The sequence below is a fragment of the Hibiscus syriacus genome, unplaced genomic scaffold (genome assembly GCF_006381635.1).
Source record: "Hibiscus syriacus cultivar Baekdansim isolate YM2019G1 unplaced genomic scaffold, ASM638163v2 tig00001818_pilon, whole genome shotgun sequence".
In the NCBI taxonomy this organism is placed as follows: Eukaryota; Viridiplantae; Streptophyta; class Magnoliopsida; order Malvales; family Malvaceae; genus Hibiscus; species Hibiscus syriacus.
Window position 1 is genome coordinate 403,057 of NW_024061892.1, and position 14,577 is coordinate 417,633.

At 32.3% G+C, this 14,577-nt stretch overlaps 1 protein-coding gene across 2 annotated transcripts; it reads right to left on the reverse strand.

Annotated features, from left to right (window-relative positions):
• Window positions 1-1,716: 1,716 nt before the first annotated feature.
• LOC120134648 (transcription factor LUX-like) lies at window positions 1,717-3,978 on the reverse strand. Of its 2 annotated transcripts, XM_039151098.1 has the most exons (3): window positions 3,137-3,976; window positions 3,055-3,094; window positions 2,760-3,024 (listed from the first exon to the last, which is right to left on the reverse strand). In XM_039151098.1, exons 1-3 carry the CDS (start codon window positions 3,885-3,887, stop codon window positions 2,835-2,837), a joined length of 981 nt encoding a protein of 326 aa, XP_039007029.1. In that variant the 5' UTR covers window positions 3,888-3,976; the 3' UTR covers window positions 2,760-2,834. The 2 variants fall into 2 exon arrangements, with proteins under 2 accessions (XP_039007021.1, XP_039007029.1); XM_039151090.1 differs by adding an exon at window positions 1,717-1,789 and having other exon boundaries at window positions 2,817-3,978.
• Window positions 3,979-14,577: the final 10,599 nt, after the last annotated feature.

A 14,577-nucleotide genomic window follows, 5' to 3' on the forward strand; every position in this document is an offset into this window, starting at 1 on the left:
AAATGTTAAAAGACCAAAATATCTTAAAAAGAAATATAAACTAAAATAATTATTTAATCAAACTTGAGATATTTTTTATCTTTATATCAAGAAATAATTACTTGCCTGAATCAGCCAATGGGACCATGCCCGAAAGGCCAATACAACTCCTACTATTGCCTGTAATAACACTACGTGGAATAGAAGAAGTCTACGGTACAACTACTTATTTTAATATTAATATAAGACGTGATTTAAAATATTACAAAATAATAATATATTTTAAATTATGTGTAATCTAAAATATTAATTTTTTCTTATTTTTTTCTGTTACAAATATATTTTAGGTTACAACAGAAAATATTATTATTTTCATAATATTTTAAGTTACAATCGAAAATATTAACAAATATGATCTTTTAAGTTGTACGCAATCTAAAATATTATACTGTTTATAACATTTTAGGTCGTGCTTTATAATATTTTAGATAGTATCTTTCATTAACCTTATATTATGCTGTCGTAGTCTATACACATGGAATATATAAGTAGATGTTGTAATAACTAATTGGGTAAATTACATTGTTCCTTACTGAACTATACTTTATCTTCTATTTTCGTCACCCAACTTTCAATTTTTTTATTTTACTCAATGAACTTACAGATTGAATCATTTTGCTCACTCCCCCGTTTTCTCTCTAACGGCTAGTGATGCGACATTTTTTTTATTTTTTAATATAAAATAATTGAAAAAATAACAAAAAGCCAGAAGGTGGCCGAATGCCACCGTTGGCCACCATCGACCATTGTATATGATGGCCGTTCGATACCAAATTTTATGGGTGGCTTCGTCTCAACATCGTAATTTCGAATCCGACCTCCATTTTGTCGGAAGTTACTCCAAAGTCCACGAATTTGAGATTAAAAGTGATGAATCCAAAACGTTTCAGTCGAGATTCACGGGTTTTAGGACATTTCTGGTGAAACAACCACTATATTCAGATTCAGGGGTCGAGATGACCCAACTCATTAAATTTGTGATCGGACAACCACAATCAACGACGATTGAAAATGGCCAAAATGAAAATGAAATAGTGGCCAATGAAGAAAAAAAAAATAAAAAAGGGTAAATTACACAATTCCTCACTGAACTTTACTTCCTCTATTATTTTATTCACCGAACTTTCAATATATGATTCAAAATGACGTCGTTTTGATGTATATTTGAATTTTTCAAAATTACATCATTTTGATGCTTGTGTCACATCATAACGCCGTTAAATAGTTAGCGACAGAGTGAACAAAACGATTCAGTTTGTAAAGTTCAACGAGCAAAATAGAAAATTTGAAAGCTGAGTGAAGAAAATAGGAGAGAGAGTATAGTTCAATGAGGAACGGTATAATTTACCCTAACTAATTAGATTATATTAGGGCTAAAGTTCAAGCCAATAGAAAAAGGGTAAAGAAGCTCAATATAAGCCAACCGATGATAACTAGCGAGAATGATGCCAAGTGATGGACTCTGGCTTAGCTTTTTTATTTGCTTTTAGTTTCTTAAACGAAAAGCAAAAAAAAAAAAATGATAGTCAATAATAATACACAAGTTAGTGGTAACTACGAATTAAATAAGAAGAATTGAGATTTAGTGACTTGACTGAATTTCTTGGATTCTTCCTGCCGCTATCAAGTGAATAAAGGTAGGTACGATATGTATCTTCTTTAATGATATCAAAGCAAATCAAGAAAGAAATCCAGTGAGAGGTTTGTTTATATCTTTCCCATGTTCATTCGCAAGTCTCCCTCCTCCCGTCTGCAAAATCACGAGAAAGATGAGAGTTCAGGGACAAGTAAACATCAAGTTGATACAAATTTTCTGATTCTACAGAATAAGAATCGAATTCTTAAAACACAAGAATAACACTAAGCCACAGCAAGCATGTGAAATATCAAATCAAACCCCTTAAAACATCGAGCAAAATAACTGGAAAATGCATCGTTTTATCACCCATCATAACGAGGAAAAATAAGAGAGGGAAACAACTTCATCTCGGTGATGCAATGAAGTAGGCACATGAAGCAGATAGTTGAATTCAAAAGTACATACAAATGCAGCAGGCATGGATTGAGGTAGTGCTAGGTTACAGTAGCATCCATAAAATTTTTAAGTTTTTATATATTTTTCATTAATTATCTAATTTTTACATTCTTAAAATTTCATAATTTCGTACCCTTAAATTTTTAATATAATTTGTCAAGTTTATACCCGTCACATAAATTATTGTGTTCGTCCTGATACAAGCTTCCATTACACAAAACTATCTAGTAAAACGTCTATTCTTGTGGGAAAGAGTTGCTCACCAACCAAATCGGTGCTAGCCCTAGGACAATCAACTAGACACAATTATATGCAGATTGCAGAACAGGCAACAATCATATCAAGTAAAATATATGACATTACCCTAAAAACAGAGTCGTTGAGTACAAATGTGAAACTATTGCCTCATAACCCTGTATAAAACTTTAAATCGTATTTTCACATCCATTCCAGGTATACCAAAATAATCTAACCTCAATTGGGTCCATTCCATTCAAATCCTAAAAACATCCAAGCAAGTTCCAGAAGCAACAGTGTTCCACATCAGTTTATATCTCAAGAAAAGTTCGAACAATACAAATTTTAAAACAAATTATGGTGCTGCAATTCAATTTTCAGCAACAAAAAGTCAGACCTTTTAACACGCACACACACACAAAAGGAAAGATTGTAGCTAACAGTCGTGAGTAAACAAATCAATAAAGCTGGGAATTCTTATTATAAAAGAAGGAAAAGGACTGACCTTGGTACAAAAATCTGACTAATTTAATTTATCATCGGGAGCCATGTGATGGGGATACGGCACTACTGACCCATATTTATTCCCACCAGACCAATCTCTCTGCTGCATCATCCCATAGGAGTTCGCTTCGTACCCATTCTGGTGATGCTGCTGTTGTGGTTGATGATACAATCCTTGATGCATCCCCATATGTCCATACATTGGCATCGGTACTGGCATCATTGGTGCCCCATAAGGCATCGGTATAGCCATACCCAAATGCCCATTCAAATTGCCACTACCCCCACCTCCATTACTTCCTCCTCCACCACTGCCGCTTCCACTCTCGTGAGGACTCTGCGGTACCGGCGTTGATGCAAAGAGCTGATCGGAAGCCGATGGGCCTTCGTTGTTCAAGCCTTGCATTCTTTTCAAATAAAGCCGATATTTCTGCAAATGACTGGCGACGTTTTCCCGGGTCAAGCCTTCGACGTTCATTAACTGCATGATCGTTTTGGGAACCGCGTATTTTATCCCTAAATGAGCCACCACATCGACGAATCTCTTGTGCAGTTGCGGCGTCCAAACTAAACGCGGCCGTTTCAGGGTCCTACCCGATGGATCGTCTGAATTATCCGTCGTCCTAGCCTCTGAATCCGCTTCCTCTCCAATTACCACGTTCCTCAACTTCTTCGGGTCCGATCCGGTACCCAATCCCGAACCGTCTCCTTCCGGTTCGACTACTGTTGTGTCATTAAAACAAGGGGAATTGCTATTCGTTTTATTGGTGGTTGAGGAGTGGGCCCCGGTAGAGCGGAGGGAAAAAAGAGTATCCTGAGAAGCGCGGTTGACATCAACAGCGGTCCGACGAGGCTCCGGCGAGATACTGAAAGCGTTGGCAAGTTCCGGCGGGATTAAGGATTGAGTTAAGAGAGTTAAATCATCGCAGTTAGGTAACCCCGTCTCCCATTCGAGGATTCTTTCGCCAACATCGTCGTCTTTATCAACGAAGGCGGTGACGGTGTTTGCGGTAGCTTCTTCATTGTCTCCGCCGCTAGCGTCAAAGTCAGTCATCCTGACTTCTTCACCCATTTTTATCTCTTTGACCTTGAGATTAGAGGTTAAAAATTGAATGATTTTTCAGATATTTTTGTCTTTAGATCGAAATAAAACGGTAAAAACTGCAAAGATTTTTCAAATAACGGCGTGAAAGTGAGGGAGGCTGTTTGGAAGGAAAGGAAAAATAAATTTTCTTTTCGAAGAGGAAAGAAAAGTGTAATACTATCTGATTCCAGATCGGTGTAGCGATGGGGACAACGTCGACGACTTAAACAGATATTTTTGATCCGCTAAATATCTCTCTCCCTCCACATTCCTCCAATTATATTTTGACACGCAAGTGAAATGTGTGTCTTCTGGATGGAACCGGTCGTGCTGGATCCTCGGCGGTAGTATTTCGTTTTTTTCATATTAAATTATTCTATCTACTAAATTTTATAATATATTGTGATTTTGTTTATTTAAACCTTATCATTGAAAAATTATTTAATATATAAGTAAACAAAGTAGATATAGATTTGTTCCAGAATTTGTCGTCATTTCAATTTAAAAATTTATCTTAAATTTAAGAATATTTAAATAAAAATATACAATTCAAAAAAAAAATATAATAAAAACATCTATTTCATCACATTAAATGAATCTCTTTTAATTTTTAAAATTATCTCAATTAAAATATCTTATTAAAAAAATTAACAAACAACAATACTTATATATTTTTTATTTTATATGTTTAATTAATTTATACTTATCAAATTAAATCTGTCAAATCAATTAATCAACTTTTAGAGATGATTTTATCATTTTTCTTAATCAAGTAAATCTTTTAAAATTATGTATATAATATAAGGATGGGCATGAGACCCGAATTTGACGGGTTCCGACCCAACTGGATCGAGTTTTTTTTTTTAAAAAAGGTTCGGTTTCGGGTTGGATTTTTTAAAGGTGATGTTCGGGTCAAGTGAGATTCGGATTTAGGGTGAAAAATGCCCGACCCGGCCTAAAAAATATAATTTTACCTTATATATATTTAGGAATAATTATAATAATATCCCTCAATATATTATTTTTTTCAATTAAATCATTATTTTTATTGAATAAAAATAATATTTTTATTGAATAAAAATAATATTTTTATTATTTCAGGTCAGGTCGGGTTCGTATTTTATCTCAAAAATTCGGGTCAGATAGAGGGTATATATTTTTCAGGTCGAGTCGGGTGAATAATATAAAATTTTCGGGTCGGATTGGTCGAAACCCAACCCATACCCATCCCTAATATAATCAAATATAAATTACAAATCATTGGACATATGAAGTATTATAATTTTAAAAAGTAGACATAAATAGGGATAGACTTAGGTGGATGTAAGTGGAGGCGATCTCCACACTAAAATTTTAAAATTGTTATATATTTTAGATTTTTTATATATTTTATATTAAAAATATGTTTTTGTATCTTAAATTTTTATAAATTTAAATTCATCATTGAAATTTTATAAATTTAAATTTGTTCTCTTTAATATATAATCATGTATCCATCTCTGATCATAAACATATATTAAAAATTGTTCTCAATCATTGCGTCTTATTACTCAAATATTACTACTTTTTTATAAAAAAAATATAATATTAAATTTAACATTTTATTTTAAATAATTTTTAAATTTTTTTTCATGTTACGTAAGGTGAGTGTTTCGTGAGAAGCTTTTTCAAAGGTACTTATAAAAGATGTTTTATGGACACGTTGTGACGGTTTAGACCAAAAATGAAAGAAAAGATAAAAAAAGATAAAAAATTAAAAATTATAACAACTTAAAATCGCTATACTTGATCATAAATTTATTAAATCTTAGATCATTTAGGGCTGTTTGTTTATTTCAGAATGATTAAGTTTTGAATGATTAAGTTTTAAATGATTCAAATGTTAAATGATTCAGAAGCTCTGTATAAATTAACTCTGAATGTGACATGTTGTTTGATAATGACTCTGAATCATTCAGTGTTGAATCATTTAACACTGTTTTACTGAATCAGTCAACACTGAATTATTCAGAGGTGAGAAAAAAACAGTCTGAATGTTGAACGGTTCTGCATTCAATGTTGAATGATTCCATTCAGAGCCAAACAAACAACCCCTTAGATTATTTTCGAACGGTTTAAGTATAACTTTTAAATTATATATTTATTTATTTTATGATTGAAGATAAATTTAATGTATATGAGCATCATTATTATTACTTGGCTCGTATTCGTACTCATGCAAATACATATTTATTGTTTTTGGATAAAAAATCATAAAAAAAATATGTTTATTGTTTTTGCTTTCTCTTTCATTTTGGTCCAGCCTTTAAAAATTTTGACTAAATATTGAATAAATTACAAGTAGTATCTAAACTATTATTTTTATTTTGTTTTGGTACTTAACTTCTTTTTTTCATTATCATATCTAACGTTTAGTTTAAGTTTTAATTTGGTACAAGTCATTTAAAAAATTAACATAACTCTTGATATGTCATTTTTTTTTTATTTTTTTCAACGATGACATGGTATTATCTAATGGTGACACGTCAACATCACCGTTAAGTTTTTAACAACGAGTTACCAAAATAAAACTTAAATTAAATGTTAGGTATGATTTAAAAAAATAAAATATGGGTACAAAAATAAAATAAAATTAATAGTTCATGTGTTAAACGTGTAGTTTACCCTAAAAATTACAGAGATTTTATTTTTTTTAAATAATATTTATTTCTCAATAATAATATAATAAGTTGTAAAGTCTTGTTCTTTCATCATAAAATATTACGATAGAACCATCAATCATATAACAAAAGTAAGCCTCATCTACTATGATTGTCAGAGATTTACCAAAGTGGTCCAAATTCAATTGATTGTCAATTTTTAAAGGTAAGTAATTAAGGAACAATATATTTATTAATTAGAGTTGTTTGATCTTGTATATAATTTTAGTATGTTTAGTACAACATCACTCGAGGATGCATTTCGAAATTTATAGGAGTAACTTATTTTATTATGATTATGTGATATTTATGTATTCGACACCTTTTAAATCATATTTTTTTTATTATTTACTTTAACTTTTTTCTCTAATTTTCTACTTATTATTTCATAGAAATGATAAAGTTTTTTTTGACATAAAAGAATGCATGTTATTATTATTATTAAAACTAGAGCCATTAAATCTCTATCACCAAAACAAATCCAAAAATAGCATACAAAACAGTTGGAAAGCAAAAAGCTGATAGACAAACCAATCGTTCAAACAAAACACAAAAACAAAATTGAAACCGGAGGTGGGTGGAGGTGATCGCCTCCCTAAAATTTTAAAAAGTATACATAAATAGGGATAGACTTAGGCGGAGGTGGGTGGAGGCGATCACCTCCCTAAAATTTTAAAATTATCATATATTTTATATTTTTTCTATGTATTTTACATTGAAAATATGTTTCCGCACCTTAAAATTTTATACATTTAAATTTAACATCTGAAAATTTATAAATTCAAATTCGTTGTCTCTAATATATAATCATGCATCCTTCCCTGATCATAAATTCAAATTTTTGGTGCTCCAATCAAACGTGACAAAAATGTCATATCAATTCAGGATGTTTTGGATTTTGCATCCCTTCAACCCTCTTTAATTTATGCTATAACAAATTTGTTTTGTCTTGTGTGTTTGTTTGTTTGTTTGTTTGTTTGTTTGTTTTTCTTTGTTTTATTTCTTTATTTCTAATTTTAACATTAGGTTTTTTAGTAGAACAACTTCCCAAGCATGTTGCAGCCATTAGAAGGAAGACTCGTTTGTTGTTGGCACAAACGATGACATTTCTGATAAAGTTCACCCTCCTGCACAAATGTCACTGTAAATTGCGATATCTCTGACCAAGCATCACTTGAAGAGGATAATTGATCATATTTGGACTTCTCCACTTGTGGAATCTGAGGAAGACAGAATCTGAGGAAGACACGCCACTACCCACCATCATACAACCTGAACAACCCACTACTAAGCTAAGGAAGTAGTGCATCAAGCAGATGGAGCACAAGATAACTCCACCACCATCAAAGTAAATGTTAGTCAAGAGACTGGTGTAAACCAATATGCCACGGCAAAGTTGGATGCTATCGAGGAATCAACAAGACAGACGAGGGAGCAAATAGACACCCTAAGCGATGATCTCAAGACTTTCTTTGCTTATGTCAAGCAAAGAGACGCAGTCATGGCATCCATTTACAAGGAGATATTCCATCATTTGGCTCATAATCTTTCAGTCTTCCAGGACGCGATCTTGCCAGCAATTGAAGAACATTTCCATATGTCAACCAATAAGATGTTACGCCTGAGCCACATGACACTGTCCTACTCAACACAGTGCCTGAGCAAGTACCTGAGTTTGAGCCCCAATCCCAGACCGAGCCCAAACTATCTAAAGATACCCACAATGTTGATGAACCCTAAAGTGAGATACCCAACCAAATAGAAATATCGTGGCAACCTTCGCCGCACAAGAGTAAACGACACTTAAAAAAGTCTGTTGGGCGTGTGAAGACACCGATTGCCAAGGCTAATAAGGGACCGATCACCCCAAATATTGAACCTGAATCATACCCTAAGTCAAGCCCTACCCCACTAAGGAAGCGCACCAGGCGCAACACTGCCAGCTCGTCACCACCACCACCATAGGAAGTTGAGGTACCTTACTTTGTATTACATTAGATAGCATGTAGTTTAACTTTAATTTTTTTTATTAAATTATTGAGGACAATTCTTCCCTTAAGTTTGGGGGAGGTGGTATTCTTAGTAGGACATTTGAATTATAAGGTTAACAGACATTTGAATTATAAGGTTAACAGAATCATTATGCCATGGCATTAGTAAGAGTTAGGATAGTATGTTGAAATAAGTTAAGGATGCCCAATGATGATAATTCTTTATGGCTAAAACTGAATGTACATGAATTTAGAGTTCGATAGGATTTGCTCTAGGACTTGGTTGTTTGTGCTTTTAATGGTTACACAATTGTATGCTCTTTATGCTTAGAAATTTTTTAGGAAAGAAAGCTTGAATGCCTTAGTGTGTATTAATTTAAATAAAATTAATTGATGAATTAAAATCCCTTATATATTTTGAATTACAGTTAACTGTGAATAAATGCTTCGATATAACTATAGAGGGACACTCCTTTTTGCTATGACATTGCCTGGATACTGCATTTTAATAAATAGCAGCCATTGGCATACAAGTGAATAAAAATAGTCACGGGGTGAATCTGCCTTACTAGCTCAGGGATAGAAGGTATGCTCTCATTCATCTAAAGTGTGAGATATTAGTTATGACAAGCTGACTTCCCTTGTAACAGTGCAAAAAAATTATTTATATTTATTAAGTGTTAAGGAAATGTAAGTAATGAACTTGTGCTTAAACTTGAAAACATGATATGGCAAAATAGTGGATGTTCCTTAGAATTTTTCTAACTTGACTAAGCATAGATTGGATATATTCACGCACAAACACTCACAAAAGACCTTGTCCTAGGGTAATATTCTTAAAATCTCCACTTTTTTAACTTGTTTATGCCAAAACATTTCTGAGGGCTGAAACTCTATCTCACATGATTGTCTTGATTATGAACTTTGCCATGACATTTTTATTTTGCTCACTGCTATCCATTGCTTGAGGATAAGCAATAGCTTAAGATTGGGGGTATGATAACTCTGTAAAAAGGCTATATTTAGGGCCTTTTCACTTAAGTTATTGATTGTTTAAAGGCTCATATAAGTTTATTTAGATGCATTTAGGAGCATATAGTTGCATTTGGTGGATTTGGTTAGCCTTAGCATTTTGTTTTGTGAATTGTGCTATTTTATGGGGAAAGTTTGTTTTGGATGTTGGTGTGCATGATTCTAGGAGCAAAGGGTGTGCGAGGAAAAATGTCATGGCAAACTAAGTTGTTTAAGCTGGCCGCAGAAGAAGACTAAGGAGTGAAGATATTTTCACAAGTGGCTAGCTGTATTTCCAGCACGTGTTCTTTGCTGCCAGCCATCTATGTGGGGACCATTGCCACCTATTGTACTTACACTCACATGAAGGGAATGATCCTAGGGTACTATGGGTATTTTGGCCCAAAAAGCTAGGATATTTTCTTAGTATAAATATAAAAGTTTGGCACAAAAGTGAGGGTGCTAATTCTTTTTGGGAAATTGTGAGCTAAAAAAGAAAAAGGGCTGCTAAAGGTTCCACCCATTCTTCCCCTTTCATCTTTTCAAAGGTTTTCCTCCATATCCAAGCTAGAGGGAATGGCGTGCTACGCGTCTGAGAGGAGCTAACTGCTAAGGTGACGTTCGTGGTGGTATGAGGAGTAAACGACAGTCAGGGTTGGGAGTTTTCCTCCACCCTTAAGCTTTTATTTTCATTCAAATATTTGGGTTGTATGGAAAAAAATATTTTCATGGATGATTCGAACTCCACCATGAACTAAACTTTATTTGGTGGAGGTTCATTTATGGTTCACTAAGTGCTTATTTTAATGAATGTTTGAGGCTTTTATGTTTATCACTTGTTATGTTCATTGTTTTGAATTACTTAAGATTGTAGGAGACATGAGAATGACCATTTCTTAAGTACATTACTTAGTGGTTGAGAAAAACTAAGTTAAGGATCCTTAGTGTTTGAGAGAAACTAGGGGAAGATCAACATGAACAATGAGTTTTAGATAGTAACTAGAGCCTAATCCAGTGTTAGTGTTCGAGAGAAACTAAAGTAGGTTTTCAACGACTAATAGGAGTTGTGCTTAATAGATATATTAGGTGTTGTTTCTCGGGCTGAAAGGATTACCGTGGCATTCTAATTTGTCAGGTTCCATGACTAGAGATAGCATATGGACACTCAAGATTAACTCTGTCGAGCAAGTGAGCCATAGAAACTTAGACCATTCTAAAAGACAAGGCTTAGGATCCCTTAATGACTCCATCATTCATTCCCATTGTAGCTTGTTTGTGTGAGGATTACCAATTATCTTACTTATTTTTCGAGTTATCAATCTGCTCAGCCTTAGCATTTTTAATTGACTACACTTTAAATATATCATTTTGCCACGACATCCCTATTTGCCACCCATTCACACTACCATTCCAATTCCAACTACATACATTTCATTTTTCCTCAACAAAATCATTTGTGCATACCACTGGCTAAACTTAGATAAAGTAGTTTGTTTCTTTGACTTAACTTGTAATTTTCTCCAATCCCTATGGAGACGATACTCACTCATCACTGTATTACTTGTGCTATTGTATATACTTGCACATAATTTTAGTCCAATATTAAGCACACACAACACGAAACAATAACATTCGACCATAGTAGTGTTTACTAAGATTGGATGGATTTTGATTCAATTGGATGTTGTAATGATAAGAATAACATGAATTTTATGCAAGGAAGTTAAATTCATGCTTGAAATTGAATGATAAGCTTACCGTAAGTGTTTTAATAGGTTCATCCATAGGGGAAAATGTTGAAAATTTTCCTAAGGTCTAGAATTGATATTGGATGAATTTTATAAGGTTTGGAGATTGAGTTGGATCAATTTGGAAGCTTGAAATAGAAAAAAAATGTTATTTTGCAAGTTTTGAGAATTATGGGACATTGATGCACAAATGTGTAAATTGGGGTATTCAATGTTGAATTTTAATCATGGAATGCTGAAATTTTAAGTTAGAAAGTTGATTGGAATCAAATTGCAAATTTGGTAAATTAGGTTGGAATTTGAAAAGTCCTAAGAATTTAGGGAATTGATTGTAAGTTTGTAAATGTGATGGTATTATTTTGGACAAGAAATTTTAATTCTGGAAATTGTATTAGCATACTGATTTTTATGTTTAAACATTGGTTTAGGATCAAATTGCAAGTTTATAAAAGTAGGTGGTTGAATTCGAAAAGTCTAAGAAAATAGATGATGAAATTGCAAGTTTTCAAATATTTGAGGATTGGATTGAGTGTATTATTTATGTGCTGGAATTTTCGGTAATTAATGTGAAGTGATCATAATGGTGAAGGACCAATATAAGTTAAATAGAAATGTTGATATGAATTCTAAAAAGAGAAATCATAATTACTGGCTTGATTGTGAAATTGGTAAAAGTTGAAGGGTTGATGATGAAAATAAATATTTAAGGAATCGAATGAGCATTTTGGGAAGTTTGAAATTATGATGGAGATATAATTTAGTTATATATCGATTAAGTATCAATTTTATTTCTATAGACTTTTATATTATTAAGTTTAGATTATGTTAATATGATACTAACATATAATTTGAATATTTTATGTTATTATACGACATTGTCAGATCATGATAAATTTAATGATCCTAACGACCCTAAAGGAAAGGATAAAGTACACGAGTAAAGAAATATCATATAAGCTTTGGTAGTGAGGCAAATGTGAGTGTTGTTTGTTTATTTAATCATTTTAATTGAGGAAGACATACAATAAGTCAACCTTATAATATTTATTTTTAAGTATGATTTTATTTTAGTTATGAAATGTTTCTATAATGTTGATATAAAGGTTTTACAAATGTTTTCAGGTATGAACTGCCCAAACTATGATTTTTATGATGATAAGTTGAAACGATTTTGATTTAGAAATGTTGTTTATTAAATGAATATGATACGATATGAAAGCTCGTTGCATGTTGCTTTGAGAGTCATAGGTACATTTGGCAAGCCATTAAGTTGAATTAAGTCAAGTTAAGTTATGTTACATTCGTGTACATTATGAATAACATCGTTGGTGCATATATTATGATTTGCACTTGGAGTGTATCTTATGATGATTATTATGATTGTCACACATTATGTTCAACTCACGTACCTCGTATTTTCTTAAATATGCATTGGACTTTGAAAATGAAATATGTATAATTGAAAGGAAAAATGATATGCTTATTTTATCTAATAACGTTTATCATGATTTTGATAAAATCATGAGATGATATTGATTTTCAGGTTTATGATGAAGAATTTTGCTTGAGTAGTTGGTTTGAAAATCTTCATATTTTAATATAGTTATTTTTACATGTTTTAATGTAGTTATGATATTTTATTGTTTTATCTCACCTTAAGTTTTATTACCTCACTATGTTATACTTAGCGCGTAATGATTTTCATGCGTAGGTTTTGATAAAGAAATGACGTGCAGTAAGGAGCCTCCCGATCATCTTTTTAGAGATCATATGTATTATCAGTATCAGTAAGACATCTCTGATGTTTCTTTTGGATTTTAGTGGCATGTATATTATATGTGTTAGTTGTTGTTGGGATATTTAGATGAAGCTCAATTGACAACCGAAAGTTTTACCAAGAGGGGTTGAAGTGGATTTGAAAAAAATTTAGGGATTAAAGAGATTTAAAAGATGAGAAAATTGATGCACAAATATTTATAGTGACTCGACTTCTCAACCAAGTCTACATCCACTACCTTAGCTCCTCACCAAGGATTTTTTAACAAATTCACTAATTTGTTCTTTCTTTTTACAGGATCAAGAGATAATCTTTACAATATATTTTCAATGGCTAAGATAGAACCACTTTCCTTTAACAAAAGGAATAAAATGTGTAAACAAGAAAACCTCACAAGGTAGGTGTTTACAAAATTAAGCTCACTAAAACACTAGCTATTGGGGATAGGTGTTCTAACCCTTTTTCAAGTGTTCTCAACTTGTTTTTATATGTTGGAATGAGTTTTTGGCCGTTTCTAGCCATTGGGGATGATTTGGAGCCGTTGGGGATAATTTTTCTGCAAAATAAAACTGCCCAGGACATGGAGTATCGGTACTCCTTTAATGAGTATCGATATTTCCTTTATAAATAAACTAGTCGTTAGGGATAATTTTTCTGTAAAATAAAACTGCCCAGGACAGGGAGTATCAATACTCCTTTAATGAGTATCGATAATTCCTTTATAAATAAACTAGCCGTTACTAGACGTTGGGCTTGACCAGCATCGATACTAAGCTCATGGTACCGATACTACTACATAGTAGTATCGGTACCCCTTGGAGTATCGGTACCTATTTTGCATTTCTAGAATTTGAGCTATTTGAAAACCAACTGGTAGTATCGATACTACCTTGAGAATATCAATACTTCTCTTACATTTGGTATTGATACTACGTGAATAGTATCTGTACTGTTATTGCAGTATCGATACTGTAAGAACAATATCGGTACTACGTACTTAGAAAAGTATTTTGTGCTCAAATTCTATTTTAATTGACTTTAAATTATTTTTGAAAACTTTTGAAAACTTTGAACAAATTCAATTCAAGTCCAAAAACATTTTGCCTTAATTTGTTATATCAAAATATTATAAAACATGATTCAACAATCTCCCCCTTTTTGATATAACAAAACATTTAAAAAATTATTTTTTGGAAAAACTCCCTCTTAATAAAACATTTAATGAAAAAGAGACATATTTTCGAAAATGTTAAAGCTCCCCCTTTTTCATTCTTGAAATTGAATTTTTCAAACTCATACTTCTCCCCCTTTTTGTTATATAAAAAATAATTCAACTTTAAAGTTCAAAAATAACAATGGAGAGTAAGTGATAAATTTTAGCATAAAATCATTTGAAAAATCAAAGCTCCCCCTCAATAAAAGCGTTCCAAACAAAAAATTTGACTTTAAAAG

Excerpts from the sequence above, each read along its gene's own strand:
- LOC120134648 (XM_039151090.1), bottom strand. The coding sequence starts at position 3,887 with ATGGGTGAAGAAGTCAGGATGACTGACTTTGACGCTAGCGGCGGAGAC.